General features: G+C 38.5%; 1 protein-coding gene across 1 annotated transcript; it reads left to right on the forward strand.

Moving 5' to 3' along the window:
* Positions 1–1,163: 1,163 nt before the first annotated feature.
* chrnb1 (cholinergic receptor, nicotinic, beta 1 (muscle)) lies at positions 1,164–27,602 on the forward strand. Its single transcript, XM_048185898.1, has 11 exons — positions 1,164–1,353; positions 3,184–3,317; positions 7,798–7,842; positions 8,245–8,354; positions 11,418–11,526; positions 12,208–12,352; positions 13,004–13,189; positions 14,465–14,688; positions 19,559–19,734; positions 25,878–26,025; positions 26,210–27,602. Exons 1-11 carry the CDS (start codon positions 1,293–1,295, stop codon positions 26,348–26,350), a joined length of 1,479 nt encoding a protein of 492 aa, XP_048041855.1. The 5' UTR covers positions 1,164–1,292; the 3' UTR covers positions 26,351–27,602.

The raw sequence follows: 27,602 nt of genomic DNA on the forward strand, positions 1-27,602 counted from the left end.
ATAAAACTAATATATTTGTATGATTGTAAAACCAAAGTGTCATTTGTTTTATTTTCTGCTTGTGAGTCTGTAAATGCTCTGTGAGAACAGCCATTCAGATGCATCATTCAGTGCCCTCAATTAAAGTAAAGCATTTTAATTGGCGCTCAGGTAAGTACCAGCGTTTGCCATCTCAATAGAATTTTACAGGTGAGTCAGCATTAGTTATGGGTTGTTAAGCGGACTTCTATAATGATTAAATTGGCAGAGGATCAAACAGTGAATGTGGTGGGATGGCGGCATTACTTAAGTACAGCACGGCTCGACGGGAGTGCTCAAGTGAGGATGAACAGGAGACAGGTGGCATGTGTTCCAAGTGTCTTTCTCTTTGTTCCCACGCAAAAGCAAGCTTCGCTAAAGAGCCATTTTCATCTTTTATCCTGCTAACTGTGGAGGAAAAACTTCAGCAATCCCCTGACCTCTGATTTTAAAAGGCCCATCAAAGTGTCAACACTCTAGAGCAGCAGAATAAATCTCATCCTTTAATCTAATTGGTGGGATAAAGCTGCATAATTCTCAGCTCTGATGAATCACATAAAAGTATAGCACATTAATGCTACTCCTCTTGAGCCAAAAGCACCCCAGAACTGTATAAATATGCTGGCGTGGATTCAAACACACCAAAACACTTATTTAAAAAGCACATTTGGGGGAAGACTCTCAGTGACGACCTCAATGCTGGGCGACATTAGTGCTCTGCCTCTTTTGTATGCAGGAAATAGTTTAAAATGTTCATGATTTTAAATGTGTCCCTGTGGTTACAGAAAGTCAAATGTGCTCGTAGTCTGTGAATATGGATTTGTATTTGAAAAACAGTCCCCTTTGTGAATTCAGACCATTTGTTATCTTATGTCATCTTTACATTGCAAAGACACCACAGTAGATGCATTTTAAGTGGCTAATACTACATAAGAAGGTAGGCAGATGCTACATAATGATGAGGCAAAACATAAATTTCGATTGCATTAGTAATTCTATTAAGCTTAAGTTTCACATAAGAAAATAGAAATGTGAAATGTTATTAAAAATATTAAGTTACAAAAAGAAGTTCTCTGAAATAGTTTACTATTTTGTTAGTTTGGTGTGGGCGCGTGAACTCGTGTTCCCTGAGTGCGCGTGCACGTCCTGTAACCCGAGAACAGTGACAGCGGTCTGACTTCTCGCCAACTGCGTGTGCTGGGGGAAAAACACGGATGGACCCTCAAGTTAACTTTCTATGAAGATATCACTGTGATTTAATTTGGTGAATCGTCATGAAGGCCCAGGACTGGTTTATTGTCACCTGCTGCCTCTATGGCCTGAGCGCAATGGCAGGTAAGTTGAAGTTTCTAAACTAAATGTGTGCGTTGTGTTTTGCGCGCACGTGTAACGTTAAATGCCCAGTAAACTTTAAAGTAACGTTATAGTATGTCATAGTTTTGACGTCCTACAACACCAGACGGGTTTGAAAAGAAATATTATAACGTTATTTACTTGTAGTCTTTATTTGTTCACATCAAAATCGGTTTTGGACTGTTTTTACATAATTTTAGTGCAAGTCTTCAAACAAATCATCAAAAAAGTTGTCATTTCAAACATTAACCTGCATATTTTTAACGAATTATCGAAGTCTACGTTTCCAATACAGTTAGTAGTGTTATATCATCTATAAATGACCTCCCTTTAAAGTAATTTTCTCATTTGTAATAAATAATTTATGGTCACATAATTTGATGTACATATATATATATATATATATATATATATATATATATAAAAATATATAATAAACATTTCTCATATATATATATATATATATATATATATATATATATATATATATATATATAATAAACACACACACAGACAGAAGCTGCCAAATTGATATAACTCAGCCCAGCAATAGCATTATATTGTACAGTTATTATGCTTATTACACAATTCTACTTTAAGAATTGACCCAAAACCTCATGGTAGTCTCATATGTTCATTGATCACTTTTTGATAACACTTAGAATATCGAAATTACATAAGTGTATTTCTTATACAATGTCTGTAGCCTACAATATACTGTAGTTCTGTAGTATTTTTCATTCAGAAACCCTAAGGGTGATTTGAAACACTTATCTCGCATTGTTTACTATTGGGTTGACTGGTCATTAAGATACATAAGTTGACATTTTTGTACAATGATTGTGTGAAAGAAAACATATAAAACAGAAAGCATGATAGCAGGCTTTCGAATGAGTCAGTTATGAGAATTTACTGCATGTGAAAATGGTACCAAAGTGATTAAACTAAATAAGTAAATAAATAAATAAAGGGGATATTTTCTGAAGATTACCAATTTTATGAATACTCCTGGGAAAACTGTAAATTAACCTTGAGTCAGACTATCATCAGGAACTCTTTAAATTAAGGGTTGATTTAGAGGTGTTTCTGAGAGGTTAATTGTGGTAATTATTGTAGGGAAGCTTTCAGTGGGATTGCTGGGCAGCAGATGGCATATTTTCTGTAAGGCCTCATTTATTTCGCAATATAAACGCTCATACCGGAAAAATAAAGATTTCTCATTTCCATACAGTTTCAGTACAGCATTGGGGTTTCTTTTCTCAGTAAAAGCCAATTGAAGTTATTTCTCACAGGAAAAGTCGGTCAAAAACACAGTAAAAATGCTCTTTGCATATGCTCAGAGCAGCAGTCGTTGGTAGTGGCGGTTGGTAATGAAGGTGACGCATGTCGTTTGTAACTGTCAGTTCATATTCTGGAGGGCTGGAGCTGGCGAGACTTGATGAATGTGGCGCCCCTAGAAGACCCGCTTATAAATGCGCCTAACCTTCGAAAGCTGAGGAAAAAAAACAGCAGACATGATGCATAAAAACATCAGCAATAGCCGGGACGGGTGAAGTAAACAGTCACCCTCAGGTGATGCAGGTCTAAGAACACCCAAGGCTATGCGCGTGCCTGAGTCTCTTATCTGTTCGGCTTTATGTTCAGAGTTCAAATCTGGAGATCCATCCACTCACTCACTCATCCATCATTACACTGTGCTTTACTCAAAGATTAGCTTTCAAGACTTTAATACTCAAGACTCTTAAGATTAAAGACAAAGGGTAGAAAAGAGGTGTACTGCTGTATTTTTCTGAAAGACATCATCTTTCCTAGGTGCATCAGAACCAGAACATCAGCTGATGAAGAAACTGTTTTCTTCATACAATGTTAAAGTTCGACCTGCAAGGAGCCCAGAGGAAAGGGTCGTCGTGAGGATAGGCATGACCCTTTCATCATTCGTCAGCCTGGTATGGAGATACAAACACACAAGTTTATGTAACTTAATGGGCACGTATACTATTGTTTTATACACTGCCCGGCCAAAAAAAAAGATCGCTGTTTGGATTTTAATAGGCAAATACTTAAGAGTCTATGGATTGATCATTATTACAGTGATTATTATTTTTCTAGCATGTTATATGTTTGGCAACGGTTAACCCTAAAAGATGGAGTGTGTAGCTTTTCATTTCTTAAGATATATCATGGCCATATTCCAGGATGACAATGTCAAGATTCATCAGGATCAAATTGAGAAAGAATTGTTGGGAGGGAGCATGAAGAATCATTTTCACACATGAATTGGCACTGACCTTTACCTCAGTGTAAGTTTTTGGGATGTGCTGGAGGAGATTTTACAGAGTGCTCACTTCTTGCATTGTCAATACAAGATCTTGACCAAAAAAAATGATGCACCTCTCGATGGAAATCATTATACAGGTGAAATATTATTCCTGCTTTGGCTTTCCAGCCTGTCGCACCTCTGCCAGTGCCATTACGGTCAGCTGCAGGGTCGTTAGCTGGAGGTCGCCGATCACTGATGTTTCACCCCCTATTTCAGTACATCTCCTGTCGGGGGGGCAGTGGCATATAGGGGAAGTCTCCCTGCCACCCCCTGCAGCTGCCTTTAAAGGGGTGTTGGCCCCCAACCGTTGTGCTTCCTCCGGAGCAACAGCCAGTAGCTCGCTTTCTCTGCCTCCTCTCCCAACTCCTTTATGGTTTTCCGCAGGTTTGACCCCACAACTCCTACGCCCTGAAGCAGTTGGACTGCTGTTCTGCCCACGAAGCCCCTACACCCAACCTCCACTGGGTAGACCCTGGCTCTCCAACCTGCCTCTTGGCACTCCGCTGCCATCTCGGAGTACTTGAAATGCTTCCTTTCGTGGGCTGCTGTCATGCCCTCTTCCCAGGGGATGGTAAGTTCAATGAGGAGAACCCTTTTCTCCACCATGGACCACAAGATGATATCTGGCCGGAGGGTAGTTGTCACGATCTCTCTTGGAAAGACCAGCTGCTTCCTGAGGTCTGCTGACATCTGCCACTCTTTGCCTGGTGTGAGCAAGGTGTTTTTTTTTCTGAGTAGAAGCATGCTGCCAGACTTGACAAACAGTGCCTGGAAAGACTTTACTGCTGTTAGTGTGCAATTTGCTGCTACCCTACATCTCTCTAGGACCTCCGCCAGCTTAGCCAGGACTTGATCATGACGCCACCTGAAGCGTCCCTGGGTCAGCGCCAATTTGCACCCTGATAAGATGTGCTGGATGCTTGCCTTGATGTTACCACACAAGGGATCTCATCTCCAAACCACTGGGTGAGGTTACGGGGGCATGGAAGGGTGTCATAGGTCGCCCTCAACAGGAAGCTGAGCCTGGATTGTGGCATCTGCCCAGGTTATGCGCCTGTTCACAGTCATGTCCCATCGCTTCCAGGCTCCTTGACTGCCTTGGAATATTGCCTTTATGTGGAAGCGCTCGTGCTCCAGCCTGGTAACTTCATCCACCTCGATGGTCTTCTGCTGTCTCTTGGTGGCTTTAGACCAGAGCTGCTGTGGTGCTCCCCAGCCTAGGCCAGCCCGACTGGTCTGGACTAACCCCATCACTTCTCGATGTTGCAGACTGGAGATAGCATGCTCTACCTCAGCTTGTGCCTTCCATTTGCGGCCTGTTCGGATGGGGACTTTTGCACTCCTTATAAGCGGGTCCGCTGAGTCCTTTAGCTCCAGTACAAGGCGTGCCTTCTCTTGTTTGTACCCCAGGCTGATGGATTTGATAGGGAGCTCCAGCATGTTCCGGCCAAAGAGAACTGCATCTGAAAAGCAGCGGGGCAAGCCCAACCACTTTCAAATGTAGTTGTTGGCAAGGCTGTCCATCCTGCTAACCTCTGTTATAGGAATTTCACAAACCTTTAAAGGCCACAGCATGCGTTGGTATAGTGTTTGCTGGTAGCACCACACTTAAATAAATGTTGTGATGTTATTTTCATCAAGAGGTGCATCAATTTTTGGTCAAGATCTTGTATTGACAAAGCAAGAGGAGAGCATTCTCTGTTTAATTGTCAGAGTATGGGAAGAAAAAAATATGACTGGTTACGACCCTCCTAAAAATAAAATCATATAATTTGACCCCTTTACAAATTGCTATTAATGAGAGTTAAGATAAATTAGTAAAAGGAAAACCTCTCCCATTCTTTGTAGGCCCATAATAAAAGCTAGTTTGAAGCAGGTCTGACAGTTGATTCAGCTGTTCAGTGTGTGAATTTGGTATGTGAGTCAGGTCATGGGATCCTTCGCTTCCTAACACAGGGATTTAATAACCCAGTCTCCGGTAACAATGTACACACAGATTTGCATTTTTGCAGATGTCTTGGAGTTTAACTTTTTTATCAAGGTCTTGTTTTCATTACCCAGGACACAAAGGAAAATTACCTTCTCTTCAGGCTTTATGAACAGTGATTTCACATGAATTTTGCTCGAGCAACCAAATGTGTGTCCAAAACAAGATGTTTATTGAGATAGTATTTATAAATGACTCCTATTCAACCTGGAAGCATTGCATGCATATTAATCATTTGAAGTGTATATATAATGTCTGTGTGAGTGTTATGGTGTGTGTTGACCCATCCCCCCACTGTCTGTGCTCTGTACTGAGGCTGGGACAGCTGACATTCCTACACTAGTTTTAAATAGCATTCAGGACTGTGTACTGATCATTGAGTCCCAGGTCTTTCCCTTGTCTGCTAATCATACCCCATCACCAATCACCCCCTTATCCTATTGCAGCCAGGTTTCCCATTATTTGTGTTGGCTTTAAATGCATCTTGGTAGCAGAGAATTTGGGGACCCTTCTTTATAGATATGCTCTTGTTTTTCTCCGACCACTTTATTAGGTACACTTTGCTAGTACTGGGTTGGACCCCATTTTTCCTTCAGAACTGCCTTAATTCTTCATGCCATTGATTCAGCAAGGTGCTGGAAACATTCCTCAGCGATTTTGGTCCATATTGACACAATAGCATCACACAGTTGCTACAGATTTGTTGGCTGCACATTCATGATGCAAATCTCCCGTTCCATCACATCCCAAATGTGCTCTATTGGATTGAGATCTGGTGACTGTGAGGCCACTTGAGTATAGTGAACTCATTGTCATGTTCAAGAAACCAGTTCGAGATGATTTGAGCTCTGTGACGGCACGTTATCCTGCTGGAAGTAGCCATCAGAAGATGGGTCCACTGTGGTTATAAAGAGATGGAAAATATGAACCTGAACCATTGATACAAGGCATCCTTGTATGTAAATGTTGCAGCAGAAATCAAGACCCGTCAGTGCAGGCAACTTTTTTCCAATCTTTTTCCAATCAGTTTCATGTTGTTAGCTGACAGGAGTGGCCACTCAGTGTGGTCTTTTGCTGCTATAGCCCATCTGCTTCAAGGTTCGACGTGTTGTGCATTCAGAGATGCTCTTCTGCATTCCTTCGATGTAACAAGTGGTTATTTGAGTTACTGTTGCCTTTCTATCAGCTCAAACCAGTCTGGCCATTCTCCTCAGTCCTCCGGCATCAACAAGGCATTTTCACCCACAGAAGTGCTGCTAACTGGATATTTTCTCTTTTTCGGACCATTCTCTTTAAACCCTAGAGATGGTTGTGCATGAAAATCCCAATAGATCAGCAGTTTCTAAAATACTCAGGCCAGCTTGTCTGGCACTAACAACCATGACTCATTCAAAGCCACTTAAATCACCTTTCTTCCCCATTTTGATGCACAGTTTGAACTTCAGCAGATCATCTTGACTATGTCTACATTGCCTAAATGCATTGAGTTGCAAAGAGTAAATGCAAAGAATTGCTGCCATGTGATTGGCTGATTAGATATTTGTGTTAACAGGGAGTTGAACATGTGTACCTAATAAAGTGGCCGGTGAGTGTATAGTGCTTGGTGGTTACAGTGTTTTATTACATTCACTTCTGCTATGGAGGTTAAGCTAAAGAAATGTCATTTTTCAAGCAAAAATAACAGATGCCTTTACAATTTTTGAATATGATGTAACTTACCCAATATAGCATAGTGTTGAAATTGCTTTAAATTGGTATTCTAAAGTTCAGTTTATATATCCGCCAGTTCCAGTTCTCTTATTTGATTATGGAAGCGGTGTTTCAAGATTGCTGATATTTCTTTGATATTGTTTTCATTGGTAGAGTAAAAATAAACTAAATAACTGGCCATATTGTATCTCAAATGTGAGTTGCTCAATATTACCTTCTTGTTTACTGAACTGTTGTATAAAAGCAAAACCACACTGATATCTGTGGCCAAATCACAGCCAAGCACTCTTCATATTGTAAATTGTAATTAAAAAATCACTGATTACTTTGTCAAAACAAACATGCATTCACTAGTTGAATTAATGAATTATTTTTATTTGTTCTGTTTTTGTTCTGTTTTATGTTCTAGAACATGAAAGATGAGGAGATGAATGTTATTGTTATTATGAACTTGGTAAGTCAGCACGATTTCTTTGGAATCCTGTGTGTCATTTTGAGAAGTAATGTCTTCAGTGCAATTCAAACTCATAAAGCTTTATTTGCATTGAAGAAACATTATCTGCCATCTATTGTGATCATTTACTGGGCTGAAATTACCACGTTACCTCACAAGACAAACTCTGACAATAAGAACCAGGATCAATATAGCATAACTTTGAATGCAAAATGAAAAATTATGCAAATGCTGTTGATAATATGAATGGACAAATGTGCAGAGATATTGCATTTGGTATAGTTAATGACACAAGCCAGATCGTTTGATTAAATGAAGAACTGGGTGTACTTATAATTTCTACGATGACCCTCATTTATCTGTACATGAACATACACACAAATACCTTTTGTGCTCTTGCAGGAGTGGAACGATTATCGCCTCTCCTGGAACCCGAAAGATTACGGAGGAATGGATGTGTTGCGTATCCCGTCTGGAAAAGTGTGGCTTCCTGATATTGTTCTCATCAACAAGTGAGTTTTGTGTGCGTGTGTGTTGCTTTGCATATTATTTCAGAGAACCCAGTGTCAGGCGTGTTATCTTAGAGAGTCTTTGCTGAGTTTCTGCAAGAACAGCAGAAATAACAGAAATTATCAAAGCGTTTGTGAAGCTTGTCAAGAGATGCATGCACACACATTACTTTCTCTCTCTGTCTGTTCCTTTATCACATACTCTCGCAGTAATGCCCAGGTAGACCCTCATCACTGCTGGGGTAAATATCCTCCCTCCTTCATTCATCTCTGCTTTATAGCCAATTAAGCAATACTGCTGTCTGCTAGCAGCCTCTCTGGTCCTGCATTCACTCCCACACACACACACATACAAACTGGATCCCACACACTGTTCAATGAGGGACATCTTGGAGTCCCACAGCACCATTACCGTAATAGATGGGAAGTTTTAAAGGCCTGTTTTTGAGTCCTATGAGGACTATACACCAGTGCTGAATGGTTTAAGGGCTCAAATGGTCAATCTATCTTAATTGTAGGTATTACTCTTACCTATAGTGAAACAGTCATAGAAGATGTCATAAAGTTGCATAATTAGACAGTGTCATGTCAGTAAATCTAAGCTGTCAATGACCAGGGGCTGTCAACCTCCAAAAAGGACAAAAGAAGAAGTAGTACATACACTTTGTATCCCTAGTCATATGATAGCTTTGTGTGAACAACAGACTGAAATGTATGCCATTATTCATTGTAAAATTTACCTTATTTAATAGAGTTGTAATCTCATACACACATATGCATATTCAAAATTGATGAACGATAGAGTTGTATTTCAAGTCACGTCACCTTTATATAGTACTTTATACAATAATGATTGTTTCAAAGCAGTGATAAAGTGATAAAGAGGAGATAAATGGTGATCAATGGTGCGAACGAAATTCAGTTCTTCTGTATAGCAGCTCTATAAAGACAATAAACAACACACAAGAAGAAAAAGAGCCAGTGCCATTTCCCGGCACCTGGCACAGTTTTTTTTTTTTTTTTTTTGTAAACTATCCCTGTAAGTTCTCAGGTCTACTCTGAAATGTTTTTTAAGATTGTTTATGACTGCAGGCCAGTATCTCAGAGAAACCTCCAATGCGTGTGTCACCTTACAGACTTCCTAAGAAGCACATGAGATGTATCATATATGTATTTTTATTATAGAAATATATGGAGAATGTCCTGTTGCAAAAAAAAGAAAAAAATGAGCTCAGATCCACGATGTGTAAGATGAGAATAAAATAGAGTAAAAAATAGAGTAAAATAGTGCTTTATACTTTTTATATAATGCCTTTAGCAAGAGATTGCACCATTTCATGCTTTTCATCTTCAGAAAGATCTGTGTTCCTCCCCATATTGCATGAGGACTGTGACTTGCTTAATAATGTGGAACAACCTGTTTAAGTAGGTTTTCCATTTACCTAAGAAGACCTGGCAAACTATTTAATGCAGCTGTCTGAGATTTATACAGTTATCTAGAAAGATATGAGAAATAAAACAAACAAACACTTTTTTGAAAAACTAAAATCTGAATGTGTATTGTACTGAAATCCTACCGATTATATATTTATATTGTGTGAAATCTGTCACGCCCACTAGAGCCTCATCAATAATTCAGGCTGTGCTGAATACCTCTGAAGGAAACTATCCCTGGAACATAACCTTCTCCGCAGCAGGTTATTTTCAGAAAATTAGCTGCAATGGCTACTTGCATACTCTGAAAGTTACCCCCGGTTTAGAACCGAAAGTTGAGGTTATCCGCTGTTTCTGTCATTAATTACTCATCCTCATGTCATTCCACATCCGTAAGACCTCCGTTCAACAGTGTAAGAGAATGACACAGAAGAGAGGATATTGTTGAATAAAGTCTTTATTTTTGTTTTGTTTTTGTGCACAAAAAGTATTCTCGTCACTTCATAAAATTAAAGGTGCCCTAGAATTAAAAATTGAATTTACCTTGGCATAGTTAAATAACAAGAGTTCAGTACATGGAAATGACATACAGTGAGTCTCAGACACCGTTGTTTCCTCCTTCTTATATAAATCTCATTTGTTTAAAAGACCTCAGATGAACAGGCGAATCTCAACATAACACCGACTGTTACGTAACAGTCGGGATCATTAATATGTATGACCCCAATATTTGCATATGCCAGCCCATGTTCAAGCCATTAGACAAGGGCAGGATGTCTGGATCTGTGCACAGCTGAATCATCAGACTAGGTAAGCAGCGAAAAATGGCAGATGGAGCAATAATAACTGACATGATCCATGATAACATGATATTTTTAGTGATATTTGTAAATTGTCTTTCTAAATGTTTCCTTAGCATGTTGCTAATGTACTGTTAAATGTGGTTAAAGTTACCATCGTTTCTTACTGTATTCACGGAGACAAGACTGTCGTTATTTTCATTTTTTAAACACTTGCAGTCTGTATAATTCATAAACACAACTTCATTCTTTATAAATCTCTCCAACAGTGTGTAATGTTAGCTTTAGCCACGGAGCATACTATTAAAGTCATTCAGAATCAAATGTAAACATCCAAATAAATACCATACTTACGCGATTAGACATGTTGCATGACGAACACTTTGTAAAGAACAATTTTGATTAGTTATATTAGCTGTGTGAACTTTGTTTATGCTGTTAAAGGCAAGCGCGAGCTCCGTGGGCGGGGAGCGTGAGCATTTAAAGGGGCCGCAGCCTAAATCGGCTCATATTTAATGATGCCCCAAAATAGGCAGTTAAAAAAAATAATTAAAAAAAATCTATGGGGTATTTTGAGCTGAAACTTCACAGACACATTCAGGGGACACCTTAGACTTATATTACATCTTTTAAAAAGACGTTCTACGGCATCTTTAAGGTTGAACCATTGCAGTCACGTCAACTATTTTAACAATAGACGACATGAGTGTAATTAATGACAGAATTTTAATTTCTGGGTGAACTAACACTTTAATGTTGATGTTTAGGTTTTTAGTAGCTAAACAAGTTTATCTGCACTTAAACTCCTATTTGTGTGTGTTTGTGTGCACAGTAATGATGGCGTGTTTGGTGTAGCTCTACAGGTCCACGTGCAGGCCTACAGTAATGGCCGTGTGACGTGGACTCCACCAGCTCTTTACAGGAGTTCTTGCGGGGTGAAGGTAAATGCTGCAACACAACAGACATTCTCTACTGCTTTTGTAGGAAGTGTCATAATGGATTAATAAAAATCAAGTGCTCCATAAGGTTTTACTTGTTTAAATCAGTGCTGTGAAACATTAACAACATGCCATAAATATTCTAGATGTGTATTTACATTATAGGTGCCACTGTCATCATCAGTGCTTTAATGTTTTCTTTTTAGCACTCATTTTTTAGTTATTGTTCTTGTTGATGAATGTTCAGCATCTTTCGGTAAATACTGTAGTAATAAGAGTAAGTTATGGATGAGACCTTTAAATACTGTAATGATGTGTCAAATCATAAGATGTTTAATGACGCATTAAATCACAAGTGTTTATGCTCAGCACAACTGCACTATGAATATATTACAGTTGTACACTGCTGGGGTGAATTTCTTGTTTAAAAAAGTCTTATTTACCTCATATAAGTGACAATCTCTCTTTCTCTCGCTCTAATTCTTTTGTACTTGTTTTGTGAATTTCCCCCTCCTCATTTGTATTGCTGCTTTTGTTTGGCCTCGCTCTAGTTTGGCTGCGTTTGATGTTCCGTCTGGTCTTTGCATGTGTGAAATCAGAAAGATAGATGATTAAAGAAAGATCTGAGAGAAAGGATGCTCATCAGCCAGGCACACAAATCACGTTCACATTCTCCATCTGCAGGTGACATACTTTCCTTTTGACTGGCAAAATTGCACCATGGTTTTCCAATCTTATACGTATGATTCCTCAGAAGTGGATCTGCAGCATGGCCTTGATAAGAAGGGAAATGAAATCCGAGAGATAGTCTTCGACACTGGCTTCAGTGGTAATGGCTCTCTAACACTGTCACAATGCACAGCAACTTTTAAACTTTTAGACAAATCTTTGTCAAGCCAATGTGAATGTTTGTTCTGAACCCATCTAGTTTTATACTTTATTTCAGCCTTTGGAGTTTTTTTCTTTTTTTTAAATTAATGTAATACTTTTCAAGAGGACCTCTCCTTCTGAAAAGCACAATGTGCTCTGATTGGTCAGCTGGACTAGTGTGTTGTGATTGGTCAGCTGCTTCCAGCATGTTTGGGAAATGTCACGCCCCTTACCATAACCGCGAGTTTCAACACACTACTAACTCATCCAGACCCCATCCCTTTATCTTGCGTATACCTTGGGTGGGAATTTTTTAAAATGAGGAATATTGTTCGTTACCGAAAGAAAACTCAAGACTACGATGGAGGTGTTTCAGAAACACTGCTCACTGGAATAGAGAATAACTTCCTTTTGGAGTGACTCTGTGCTTTGTAACTTTGGCAACATTACACACTAAAGAAAGTTTACCATGTAAAAAAGCATAATAGGTCCCCTTTAATGGGATTTTTTTTAAATACTTAATACTTGAAAAATGTATGATGGCAATGATGTATTGTTTGAACACTACCATGTTTCCACCTCCTCATCATCATGTCTTCTGCCATCCCAGAGAGTGGAGAATGGCACATTCGTCATAAGGTTTCTCGGAAGAATGTGCGAGATGACCTGTATGAGGACATCACCTTTTACCTGATCATCGAGAGGAAGCCCATGTATTACGTGTTTAACATTGTCCTGCCCTGTATCCTCATCACCATCATTGCCATCTTTAACTTCTACTTGCCACCTGATGCAGGTAAAGAGTCTTTGCTCTGTTTTTTTATTCTTTCTATTTCAAACTCATGCCAGGATTGGTTAAAAAATGGTTAAATGAATCTAATCCAAGTTTAAATCTAGAACATGAAATAAGTAAAAATAGAAGAGGATTAATATGCACAGAATATGAATGCACATCAATACATTTACATTTTACATTTATGCATTTAGCAGATGCTTTTATGCAGAGTGACTTACAAGAAAGTAGCAAAGCAATTCTTCAAGCAGCCAACAATATTTGTAATATACAATGTCAGGTTGATTTGTTAATTTGTTGATTTGCATTGGTTTAAGGTTGTGGGGTGGTTAAGTGTTTGTGAAAGAGGTGTGTATTCAGCTGCTTGTTGAAAGATGTGATGGTCGCAGCGGTTCAGGTGGAGGTTGGCAGCTCATTCCATCAGAGAGGAACAGAGAGGTTGAAAGTCTTGGAGAGTGAATTTTGCCTCTTTTTGAAGGAACAACGAGACGTCTCTTGTTCACTGACCTTAGCTGGCGGGAGGGAGTATAAACTTTTAAGAGAGAATTGAGAAAGGGAGGGGCTATTCCAGTGGTAGTTCTGAAAGTCACCATTAAAGCCATAAATTTGATTCTTTTCCAACTGGGAGCCAGTTGAGTGAGATCAGGAGAGGTGTGACATGGGTTCTCTTATGCTGGTGAAGACTAAATGTGCTGCTACGTTCTGGATCATCTGCCGGGACTTAGTTGCGTTGACTGAAAGACCTGCAAGTAAAGATCTGCAGTAGTCCAGTCTTGAGATGACAAGAGATTGGACAAAAAGTTGTCACATTCTCTGACAGGAAGGGGCCTATTTTCGTGTTGTAATGTTCGTGTTTCGTGTTCGTGTATTTTGATGTTGTAAAGAGCAAACTAGCACAACCGGGCTGTTGTTGAAATATGGGTGGAAAAACTCGTCAAACACAATCCTCAATAATATAAATGCCTCTTTAATAGATTGAGGGTTTTATTGACCTTGAACTAATAAATGTCCTATTTTGTCCATTATAAATAGCTGCTATAAACCTGCATGGATAAGCTCCTGCTACAACAAGATCAATCTTTCAGTTCTTCCAGTTAAGAGTTTAACAAATCATGAAGGGATCATTAGTACAAGCTTATTCCCTGCTTATACAGTCTGGTCTATTAATTTCATTATATAATACAAATAACCTAATCACAAAAAAAACACATTAAGATTTGTATAAGTATGGCTTGTGTATGCATGAGTAGATCAAGAGGAGCTCTCTTTTCTTTTCAGGGGAGAAGATGGGTCTTTCAATCAACGTACTACTGACTTTAACTGTCTTCCTGCTTCTGCTGGCCAACAAAGTTCCAGAAACATCTCTGGGTGTTCCCATTATCGTCAACTACCTGATGTTCACCATGGTCCTGGTCACCTTTTCTGTCATTCTCAGTGTTGTGGTGCTCAACCTTCATCATCGGTCCCCCAACACACACCAAATGCCTCACTGGGTGCGCAAGGTCAGTACAGGAGACCTCCAGTCAAAGTGTCAGAGAAGGTCTTACATGAACTCTGCTTCCAACAAACTTGAATTTTGATCAATGAAGTTATAGTTAAAGGTACACTATGTGACCTTTGGCCCTCTAGTAGTTAAAAAACAAAACTCCATGCATTTTGCGAAAGAACATTGTTTTGGTTGTGCTTTGGCTCTGCCTGTGCAGATGAATATGGTTATCCTACTGCTCATAAAACATTCACTACTAGGTTTAAGAGATATAACCAGTTTAGATGGAAAGGATCTCAAACTGACTAGCTGAAGACGTTACTGTAGCTATACCCATTAATAGACACGGTACTTCCTTAAAAATAAATTCCAGCACAGTGCTACAACAACCATAATGAAATGACTCTTCACAATAGATAATACTTTACAATGAACCCTTTTTAGAGAGTTACATATGTCAGTTAGTCTGATCAATAAAATACCTTACTCACCTGCTGAGTAATAAAAATACCATCATCTCCGCATTGCTTTTACAACATTTCAAATCCCTCAGTTCTCGTCATCTCCGAAAAGCCAAGCCAGTGTTAATTCTGGTTTTATTACGAGCTCTGTCACATTCTCTTTTTGTCAGCAGACTCTCCTCTGTTTGGCCTTCGTTTAAAACAAGTGATTCTCCAGAGGTTGGAGCTTTAGCTGTTCCAAGTCAACCTTTCTCGCTCGTTGTGACAACTAACCTCTGCCACTCCCGCACCATACATGCGTCAAAGTAGCCAGAGCAACTTTTCTCTATTTACTGATATGGCGAGACACCAGACAGGTCTAAAATATAAACACTTATAATAGGCTTACCTATTATAGTGAATATAATAGGTTTATAGTGAATATAATAGGCTATTATAGGCTTATAGTGAATCAGGGTAAGACAAAAACACGTTTTGGAAGAAGAATTGATGATGCATTATTTAAAGGTGCAGTATGTAATATTGACAGCTAGCGGTTGAAATGGGTACTGCAGTCCAAATTCAAAATATTGGAGACAGTTGTTTCTCCCACCCCCTCCTCCTCAGACTCAACGCTCACATGGGTTACCAGACTGATGACACGCTACAGGAGCGAGCTCACTTGACAATGGAAGGCATTTATTATATTTATTATCATTTTAAAGGTGCCATAGAAATGAATATTGAATTTACCTTGGCATAGTTGAATAACAGGAGTTCAGTACATGGAAATGACATACAGTGAGTCTCAAACACCATTGTTTCCTCATTCTTATGTAAATCTCATTTGTTTAAAAGACCTCCGAAGAACAGGGAAATGTCAACATAACAACATACACGTTATGCATCAGTCGGGATCATTAATATGTACACCCCCAACTTTTGCATATGCCAGCCCATGTTCAAGGCATTAGACAAGGCAGTAATGTCTGGATCTGTGCACAGCCGAATCAACAGACTTTATGCAGGTAAGCAAGCAAGAACAATAGCAAAAAATGGCAGATGGAGCAATAATAACTGACATGATGCATGATAACATGATATTTTTAGTGATATTTGTAAATTGTCTTTCTAAATGTTTCGTTAGCATGTTGCTAATGTACTGTTAAAGGTCCCGATCTTCGTGATCCCATGTTTCAAACTTTAGTTAGTGTGTAATGTTGTTGTTAGAGTATAAATAAAATCTGTAAAATTTTAAAGCTCAAAGTTCAATGCCAAGCGAGATATTTTATTTAACAGAAGTCGCCTACATCGAACGGCCAGTTTGGACTACATCCCTCTACTTCCTTCTTTAATGACGTCACTAAAACAGTTTTTTGACTAACCTCCGCCCACAGGAATACACAAGAGTTGCGTTTGTAGAGTGTGTTTGTCACCATGTCGTCGAAACGCTGTTATTTTCATCCCGCAGTCCAATCACCGGGTCTGATTCCGGCTCAAATTGATAGGGTAAAATTAAAGACATGTTTACAATAACACTGAGCGCGTGCATCTCCACGTTATGGTAAGAGGCGTGACTTTTCCGGGCACGGTGCGCTCAGAGCTGTCGAATCACAACACAGGAACCGCTGGCACAATCAGAACTCGTTACGTATTTCTGAAGGAGGGACTTCATAGAACAAGGAAGTCATCAGCCCGTTTTTATGACAGTGGAAACAGCGGTATACAGATAAGTAAATTATGTGAAAAATACTGTGTTTTTTTTACACGCGAAACATGAACACATGTTATATTGCACACTATAAACACAATCAAAGCTTCAAAAAACCACGAAAAACGGGACCTTTAAATGTGGTTAAAGTTACCATTGTTTCTTACTGTATTCACGGAGACTGGATCTGTTGTTATTTTCGTTTTTAAACACTTGCAGTCTGTATAATTCACAAACACATCTTCATTCTTTATAAATCTCTCCAACAGTGTGTAATGTTAGCTTTAGCCCGTTAGCCGCAGCATAGGCTACTATCAAACTCATTCAGAATCAAATGTAAACATCCAAATAATACTATACTTACATAATCGGGTATGCTGCTTGACAAACACTTTGTAAAGATCCATTTTGAGGGTTTATGCAATGTATTATAGAGTCGTGAGCTTGGGGGTGGGGAGCGCGAGTATTTAAAGAGGAAGCACGCTGAATCGGCGCATATTTAATGATGCCCCAAAATAGGCAGTTAAAAAAATGAATAAAAAAAATCTATGGGGTATTTTGAGCTGAAACTTCACAGACACTTATCTTTCATCTTGTGAAAAAGTGTTCTATGGCACCTTTAATATTTTTAGTCAGATAGTATCTGCGATCTCTGACCCAGTTTTTTTGCTGGCTTCCATGGCTAAAATATGCTGTTTTGTCCATCAACTGGCAACCCGGGGTGTTGAAATACTATTGGGTAAATTGGCAGTGGGCGGGATCACACTGACCAAAACAAAAACAGACATTTTGGCATGTAATGCACATTTCAAAGTAAAATAACAGGCTGTAGCATTGTTTTTCAGATAAACAAGTATGTGAACTTAGATATTTCCTAAATACCTGATATATACGTATTATGGTGTTTTTATGCTTTAGTACAGTCAAAAAATTACATACAACACCTTAAAATTTTGTTCATCGTGTACCTTTTAAAGGGATAGTTCACCCAAAAATGAAAATTTGATGTTTATCTGCTTACCCCCAGCGCATCCAAGATGTAGGTGACTTTGTTTCTTCAGTAGAACACAAATGATGATTTTTAACTCCAACCGTCGCCGTCTGTCAGTGGTATAATGCAAGTCAGCGGGAACTTGGACTATAAGAGTAAATAAAACACGACAGACAAATCCAAATTAAACCCTGCGGCTCGTGACGACACATTGATGTCTTAAGACACGAAACGATCGGTTTGTGCGAGAAACCGAACAGTATTTATATAATTTTTTTTTACCTCTAATACACCTTCGTGAGGTCTGATCGCGCTCTGACAGCGGCAGTGATGTCTCGCGCATATACTTCAATGAGAGCGAGACATCACTGCCGCTGTCAGAGCGCGATCAGACCTCACGAATCGAGTGATGAATGCCGTTGGACATAGTGGTGTATTAGAGGTAAAAAATGATATAAATACTGTTCAGTTTCTCGCACAAACCGATCGTTTCGTGTCTTAAGACATCAATGTGTCGTCACGAGCCGCAGGGTTTAATTTGGATTTGTCTGTCGTGTTTTATTTACTCTTATAGTCCAAGTTCCCGCTGACTTGCATTATACCACTGACAGACGGCGACGGTTGAAGTTAAAAATCATCATTTGTGTTCTACTGAAGAAACAAAGTCACCTACATCTTGGATGCGCTGGGGGTAAGCAGATAAACATCAAATTTTCATTTTTGGGTGAACTATCCCTTTAAAGTATTTCTTGGACTAGAAATGTTTTTTATTTTTTGGTTGAGAATAAGTAACCATTAGCAAAACGCAAAATCAGCCTGCTTTTGTAATGAGATGCACATCCTTTTGTGAAAATTTTGTGGTGTCAGCTGCTTTCAACAAATTGACGGCTACATTGTTCAAATGACAGATGCAGAAAATGTTTCCATTTAGCATTTTCTTTTATTCCCAGACACTCCAAAACAACCCTATCTGCCAATTACAAATTTATGAAAAAAGGATAAAAATGATAAATAGACAAAAATAAAGGTTAAAAATAGACAACAATTCAGTTTAGCAAACTGACTGTGCAGCAAAGTAAAAGCATCTTTCCAAAAAGCAGCCTATTATGTTATACTATTAACCTTTACTGATGGCTGTAAGCTCAACATTATTTAAACTTATTAGAGCCACGGCTCCTCCATCACACCACAGTGACCTGTTTACACCTTCTATTCACACCCATTTCAAGCAAACCAATCACAACACTACATGCATTTCTAAAGATTATATTATCACTAAAGATTATTTATTACAGCATTTCTTTATTCAGATTCGGTTCAGTTTTGCAGGACATTCACTCATAATGGCAAGGCCATGTGAAAATAGACGTGTGATGCAAGGCTGAAAGATTATGTGCTGGGCGAGTGCAATCTGTCTCTTTCTTTTAGAGCCATTGTGAAGTCATGCAGAGGAAGCGAGGACTCAGCCATCTCTAGGCGACTGTTGTTCCACAACACTTGGTTTTAAGAAGCACTGTAGTGCTATTAATTAATTGCACTAGAAATCATTTTGCTTACATAGGTGTATGTAGAAGATGTATCTTGATTAGTGGTGCAATTAATGCTTCTATTTTGTAAAGTCTTTATATTTCTGAAATAGAAGAACTTGAGGTTTAATTTGCATGTTTTTACTGCAGCTGTGAGTCTTGGGCTATGAATACAGAATGGACAAACCAATAAGATTCTGAATGTGCATTTCTTTTAGATCTTCATCCACATGCTGCCTCCATACCTGGGGATGCTGCGACCTAAAGTGGAGACCCCTCTGTTTCTTGAGAAACCTGCCAAAAAGGAGAACATCCAAACCATCAGCAGAGTGGCAGATGAGTACTTCATCCGCAAGCCCAATAACACCAACTTCCTCTTCCCCAAACCCCACAGGTAAGCCTCTGGGGTTATTAGAAGGTCACAGATCATTAGGATCTTGGGTCAAAGAGGTCAGTTAAAATTGAAGGGAAAATAGAGCTGGTTTTAAGTGGTGAATGAAAAGGCTGCTTTCTTGAGATAAGTGAAACCACTTAAGCACAGGTAGAAAATATTATGTATGCAGTAATGAATCTGTATAAGGATTCATTATGATTATTTTGGAGACACCTTTAAAGACCCCAGATATGTCAAGGGACAAAAGTATGAGAACACCTGGGATTCAAAATCTAAACCAAACAAAAAAACTATTTTAGTTTCTGCACTATATCTAGGTCACTACCCAGTTAACATTCTCAGAACATTGGATAACATTCTGGCAAAGTTCTCTCAAAGTTATGAGCAAACATTATCTTAGTAACTTTAATAGAATGTTTTTTCATTGGGTCTTTAATAATATTCTCAAAACATTAGCACAAAAACGTTATTCATGCATCGTTCATTGGAACATTTTTTTTTTTTCCCTGAGACATTTTAGTTGGACTTTTTTTAAATGTTAATGTTAATTTTAATTATGTTAATTTTAAATTTTATACTTGTTACTTTTGAAATGTCTCTGAACTTTCTTAAATGTTCCATTAATCTTCACAAAATTATTAACTGGAATGTTCGCTTAACGTTCGCATAACCAAGAAAAAAAAGGATGTTCAGAGAACATTCAAAAACTTAATGGGAATGTTAGCAAAACATTTTTAGAACATAATTATATTTGTTAGCTGCGGAATCACATAACTAAATTTGTAACATCGATCATGTGACTTTTATATACAGATGGTCAGATGTTCATGTTTCCTTCAGGTTTAACTTGTGGGGTTCATGTAGCTCGAGACCTGCGCCATTAAACAAAAGGGGGACAAATGCTAAGATATTCTGAAATTTATGTTAATTTTTTAATTAAAATTTCAGCTGGAATTGTTTTGCTGCTAATGTATTTTGTAGTGAAAATATATAGCCTGTTTACTTATAAAAATGCAAATAGAGGCATTTTTCACTAGTGGTCTCAGACTTATGGACCCCACTGTGTGTGTGTGTGAGTGTCTGCGTGCATGGCTGAACGCCTTAGGGTTTGATGAATCCTTTACTCTCTCTCTTACACACTTTAAATCACCTCAACCAGGGAATTACACTCCGTGTATGTCTGGGGTATATGTGTATGTGTGGGGTGAGAAAAAAAGGAAGAAATCATCACTAAAATAATAATGATCAGCACAAATCGGGTGTGACACATTATATCTGGCCTGCATCAGACTCAAGAGAGGCGGGAGGAGATATAGAGACAGGAGAGACTGCGAGAGAGAAAAGGAAGACGAGAAAGAGAAATTCGATGAGGCAGCGGTATCTTGCTTTTTAATTGGTTTTATAGCATGTTTTGGCACCATTGCCACCATGGTTTAGTCAAATTAGTCTTTCCTGATTAGTCATCTGTGTCTGTAGATGTACAGAGAGAGGAGAGAGGGGGAAGGAAAAAGAGGCAGGATGAAAGAAGAACAAATCTCCAAGACTGGCAGAGAATGCCGTTGACCTTTTGTTTCATTAATTTAATATACGGCTAGTCTTGTGCAGCCAATATCAAGACTTTGACTATTGCCAACTAACTTATTCTGGCCAAGACATGTAAAACGTATGTTGCGACATGGAACCACAGTTTGCTTTTTAATGTGAGATGGTCTGTTGGATTTTTTAAATGTTTTTAAAATTCTTTTACGCTCACCAAGGCTGCATTTATTTTATGGAAAATACAGTAAAATTGTGAAATAACTGTTTTCAATCTTAATATATTTTAAAAAGTTATTTATTCCTGTGATGTCAGCATCATTGCTGACTTGCTGATCATTAATATTTTTGTGTTAAAAAGAATAATAATAATAAACCTTTTAAATGGTAGTGTAAATCTGAACTCAATCGTTCCATAATATTAGACCGGTATAATATTGCAGTCAAAATAATGCTACTGTAGAGCTATCAGTTATACTGATGACATCAAAGAAATTAGTGGAAAATTAATTTAGACCTTGTTCAGAACTTCTGTCCTAAATTAATATGCACTAATTATTTCACTGAAAGATTCAGTGCCATAAACCTTGCAAACTTGCAAATCCAGTGATTTAGTTCTTCCTTGCTCATTTTAGCAGCCTGATGATGTTTTACTCTGGATAACTGATGAAATATTGTGCTCACTTGAGTTGTGCATAAACCAGTAAATCAGAATGAAGCTTGCCATTCTGGATATGCATCTGATGGTAACTTATGCTTTTGAATTATAGAAGAAATTCCAATGATTTCCTTTTTAAAGGTCCCGTTCTTCGTGATCCCATGTTTCAAATTTTAGTTAGTGTGTAATGTTGTTGTTAGAGTATAAATAAAATCTGTAAAATTTTAAAGCTCAAAGTTCAATGCCAAGCGAGATATTTTATTTAACAGAAGTCGCCTACATCGAATGGCCAGTTTGGACTACATCCCTCTACTTCCTTCTTTAATGACGTCACTAAAACAGTTTTTTGACTAACCTCCGCCCACAGGAATACACAAGAGTTGCGTTTGTAGAGTGTGTTTGTCGCCATGTCGTCGAAACGCTGTTATTTTCATCCCGCAGTCCAATCACCGGGTCTGATTCCGGCTCAAATTGATAGGGTAAAATTAAAGACATGTTTACAATAACACTGAGCGCGTGCATCTCCACGTTATGGTAAGAGGCGTGACCTTTCCGGGCAAGGAGCGCTAAGCTGCTGTCGAATCACAACACAGGAACCGCTGGCACAATCAGAACTCGTTACGTATTTCTGAAGGAGGGACTTCATAGAACAAGGAAGTCATCAGCCCGTTTTTATGACAGTGGAAACAGCGGTATACAGATAAGTAAATTATGTGAAAAATACTGTGTTTTTTTACACGCGAAACATGAACACATGTTATATTGCACACTATAAACACAATCAAAGCTTCAGAAAACCACGAAAAACGGGACCTTTAACAATCTTAACAATTATGCTGTATATTTTTTTTTTTGGTTTATGATTTATCATCTGCTGTTCCAGGCCCTAAATGTAGGTACATTCTTTAAAACTCACTCCTCTGCTAGGCTTAAGCTTTACTCTGCTCTCTTCTCCCAATCCGCTGATCTCTCAGCCTGGCATTAACGTATGTCTCAGTCTAATGGGGTTCCACTCGGGTCACAGAAGCTCACTGGGGAACCACTGACTACCTGCAATGAGCTCCTGTACCAGCACCTGAATACACAAGCAGAGATGAGAGCTGTGAGGAATGAAGAGTCACACTGACCCCTTATGGTGGGATGGGGTGGTTTAGTATCTGGAAAATGGATGAGGAGCAGTGGGAGAGAAAGTAAGAGAGGGGATTCATAATGAAACAGATGTTAGTGAACAGATTCTCAAAAGAGGAATGCAACACATCAGTGGTGATAAGCATTTCATCAGCACATTGGAAGGATTTCATGGGTGGGTGGTGACACCATCAGCATAAAGCAGGGATTTGAAGAAAAAATAGGAAGAGAAAATGACTCTGTGTGACTGACTGAATCTGATCCAACCCAATCAAAAGTGGACGACGCTAAATACATTGCATAATCTGGGTCTAAATCATTTTGAGCTTGTCCACTTTTTACAATTTCCAGAGGTAGTTCAAAACGCATTCTCATAAAGATGAGGCGTATCTAACTGCAGAACCACACGTCACAGCAGTCTGAAGACAGCAGCGTCAGAACGGAAGTTAGGGTGGTGCTGACAGTCTCATATCCCACCCCTACCACTAACCCTTCACTATAACAATATACGCTACCTTAACGAATGCTTAATGACGCTATAGACTCTACCGCAACACTGCTCTGAGACTACTGGCCTGGCGCTGCTGTCCTCAGACTTATGACTCTGCGATTCTGCGGTTGGTTATTATTGCTAAAGACTGCCTACTCTTCGCCAACTGACCTAATACATAATTGACTTTGTTGATGGTACAATAGCAGCTGCACTTTATCGCACAGAACATTAAATGCATGTCGTCGCATACAAACACTGGTTATCCCAGCACAATGTTCTTCCACCAGCCCTGACTTCGAGCATGAACCCACAGCGTTCGGCAGGGTTTTGCAGCTATCATTGCAGAAACTAAAGTCATTTCCATGCTTCGAAATATCTGAAAAAGGCCATACATATACATGTATAAATCTTTGTGTGCTAACAACACAAACAACAGAACTCTGACTTAATATTAAGGCCCCTATATACTTCAATAAAATCAAAGAAAGAACTGTTGTGACGTCATTTTGAACAAAATCAGGTCAAAACAAAGTTTGTTTGGAGTTCGTTTCGGGATTTCAATACAGCTTGCCAAACAGAACTTTCCAGAAAAGTTTGCTATGGCTGGTAAACACCTTTGAACTTCGAAGTGAGTGATTAAGTGAATATGATCTGCGGTTCACATTGGAATGGGTCACCTTGACACGGGAGTTTTGAGAAACTGCCTCTTTTTCTGATTTGGGATTATGTTGGTGCACATGCACACACAGCAGGAAGGGGCGCACAGCCCAATGCATTCTAAGGCTTTAAATGCTTACACCCTTTTCTCAAGGACAAAGTAATGTGATCCACCACGGATTTAGACTTGCTGCCTGAGGTTTCAGTCTGTGTTCAAAACTTTCTGATACAATCTGAGAAATTTACTGAGGTCAACTCTTCAACTTCAAAAAAAGATATTTAAAGGAATAGTCCTTTGCTTGCCCTTATGTTATTTCAAACCTGTATAACTTTATTTTTTTTCTGCGTAACACAAAATGTTGTTGGTAACCAAACAGTGTCAGTTCCTATTGAATTCCATTGTATTCTTTTATCCATATAATAGAAGTCTATTGGAACCAAAACTGAACCAAAATCATCATTGTTCCAATTCCTTTATGTTTTCATAGAAGAAAGTAAGTCATACAGGTTTGGAAAAACATGAGGGTGAGCAAATGACAAAATGTTCATTCTGGATTCTGGAACCCTCTAAGTTTAAGCATGTTTTACCACATACAATAAAGGTTATATTACATTTACGCATTTGGCAGATGCTTTTATCCAAAGCAACTTGCATTGCATTCAAGGTATATATTTTATCAGTTCATGCATTTACTGGGACTCAAACCCATGACCTTAGTGTTGCTAGTGGCATATGAATATGGTTCATATGGAATAGAACATTTCTGGTTTGTTTGCACAAACATTTGAAGGTAACTATGACTACCCTGGAGTAGAAGTATGTAGTTACAGCAAATATGTTCAACAGGACCTTGTGCGGCCATGGATTGTTTCAGTATTCTCATCAGTGTTTATATGCAGTTTATGGGCTGTTCACACATAAAATAATGCCAAGCATGCCCCAAATTCAATAAACCAGTGTTGTAGTCAGTGTTGGGTAAAGTTACTTTTAAAAGTGATGTGTTACAATATTCCGTCACTCCCTAAAACTAATTACATTACTTAGTTACTTTTAATGGAAAGTAATGTGCTGCATTACTTTTGCGTTACATTTTCTCACCTGGGCTGGGCTTTCTAAAAGTTCAATTTTTGCCAAATGTAAAGGCCTTTTCACACCAAAAGTAAATAAATTAATAAATTCACGACTGTACAGTAGAGGGCGCATCTCAAACAAACCTTTCAGCTGTGCTGCTATTCTGGATTGCAGAAGAACAGGACGCAGGAGAAGAAAGTTTAGCACTCTTACTGCAGCAATAATAATAATAATAAAAAAATTAAAACACAAAAGTGATGTTTATCTAAAGTCGTTTTAGCTTATCAGTATGGTTGAATTATATCATTGAAGGTTTGCAACAAAGACATTGGTTAATAAAGTCAGATTAAATACATAAAGTACATTTGTGTTATTTAACATATTTAGTTATTGTAGGTTTGCGTCATATTTTGAGTTTGCATTTACTTATTTAAAAAAGTAACTCAGATATTTTGTTGTAAATTAAAAAATGAATGTGTTACTTTACTAGTTACTTGAAAAAATAATCTGATCACTTAATTCATGTTACTTGTAATGCGTTATTCCCAACACTGGGTGCAGTCTACAGTGATATTCCTCCTCCATTCCCTGTGATGCAGGTACCAGCCTGATGGTCAATGCACTGACTTGAGGAAGTTCATTGATGGCCCCAGTCATTACCTCACCCTTCCTCCAGAACTCAAGGCAGCTGTGGAGGCCATCACTTACATCGCAGAGCAGCTGCAGGCGGAGAAAGATTACGAGGCTGTAAGTGATTTATAATGATAACTTTTTCCAGTCGTGGCGGAATTATAGGTTACTTTTTCTGCTTCTGTCTGTATTTCAGAGCTCTTTAAATCTTTATGTTCCCTTCGTTCTCACTGTTTTCGTCTCCTTTTTTCCCCCCTTCTCTACTTTCTCTCTTCTTTTCCTCCTCCTATCTGCTTCTCAGTTAAAGGAGGACTGGCAGTATGTTGCCATGGTGGTTGATCGACTCTTTCTCTGGATCTTTGTGATTTTTACCACCGTTGGGACACTGGGCATTTTTGCTGATGCCAGCTTCAATGCTACACCCACTGACCCCTTCCCCTAAATCTGACAGTTGTTCTCTCCAGCCTTGAACCTCAAAAAACATTGGCATATGATGTGTTAGACACTGTTCAGTGCACATTTATGACCTTTTACTGTTATAAAATTTGTTCAAAATATTTTGAACTTTCTACTCATTAAAGAATCATGAAAAAATATTTCACGGTTTGCACAAAAATATTAAGCAGCACAACTTTTCTCAACATTGAGAATAATAAGAAATGTAACTTGAGCAACAAATCAACATATTAGAATGATTTCTGAAGGATCATGTGACAAAGAAGACAATGAGGCAAAAAAAAAATTCAGCTTTGCAACACAGGAATAAATTACATTTTAAAATATATTCAAATATTTTTGATCAAATAAATGCAGCCATGGTAAACATAAGAGAGTTCTTAAAAAAACAAAAACAAAACAAAAAAAAACAACAAATTCTTACTGACCCCGAACTTTTGGAGAGTACACCCTCAGAAAAAAGGTACAAAAGCTGTCACTGGGGCGGCACCCTTTCAAAAGGTACTAATATGCACCCTTTAGGGGTAAATAAGGTACAAAGGTGTACCTTTTAAAAGGGTGCCACCCCAGTGACAGCTTTTTTTCTGAGAATGTAGTGTATATGCATTTATGCATGATGTGTAAGGATCTGTTTTGATACCCAGTGTGATTTGTGCTCTTAAATGTATGATTATGTTTTTAAAGAAAGTGTGGTGGTCAAGAAAATCTGTCTGTCCGTCTGTCCATCCGTTCCAACATTTTGATTGCAAATAATATGATCAGCATAATAAATTGTGTGAAAAGGTACCTGTTGGTTGGGCTTTAATGTTCTTGAATGAGCTGCCCTGTCCTTTACAAAAACTAGTCCGTATAAACTATTCTATAACTGTCCCTTAAACAAGCGAGATCTCAGAAGATTCAGAATTGACTTGTATAAAGCTGAGAAGATTTACAAAAGTAACTCTAAAAGCCTTGATGTTCATCAACCCACATTAAGACTAATTATGTATAAATTACACAATGAACGAGCTGAATAAACTTAGCTCGCCAGCTCTATCACTCCCCACTAACTCTGTAGTGCTTAGTGTTTAAGGGTGTTTTGAGTGGGAAATTTTCCAGAGGAGATTGTTTGTGGGGCTTGTGTTGTACTTGTCTAAGTTTAATTTACAGCCTGATCATGCTTCCTGTCAGCATCTTGGGTTACAGTTGTCTAAAGCATGTTGACTGGGGTCTAAATCAATAAACAGCAGTTATTGCAA

Source organism: Megalobrama amblycephala, linkage group LG3, assembly GCF_018812025.1.
Source record: "Megalobrama amblycephala isolate DHTTF-2021 linkage group LG3, ASM1881202v1, whole genome shotgun sequence".
Lineage (NCBI taxonomy): Eukaryota > Metazoa > Chordata > Actinopteri > Cypriniformes > Xenocyprididae > Megalobrama > Megalobrama amblycephala.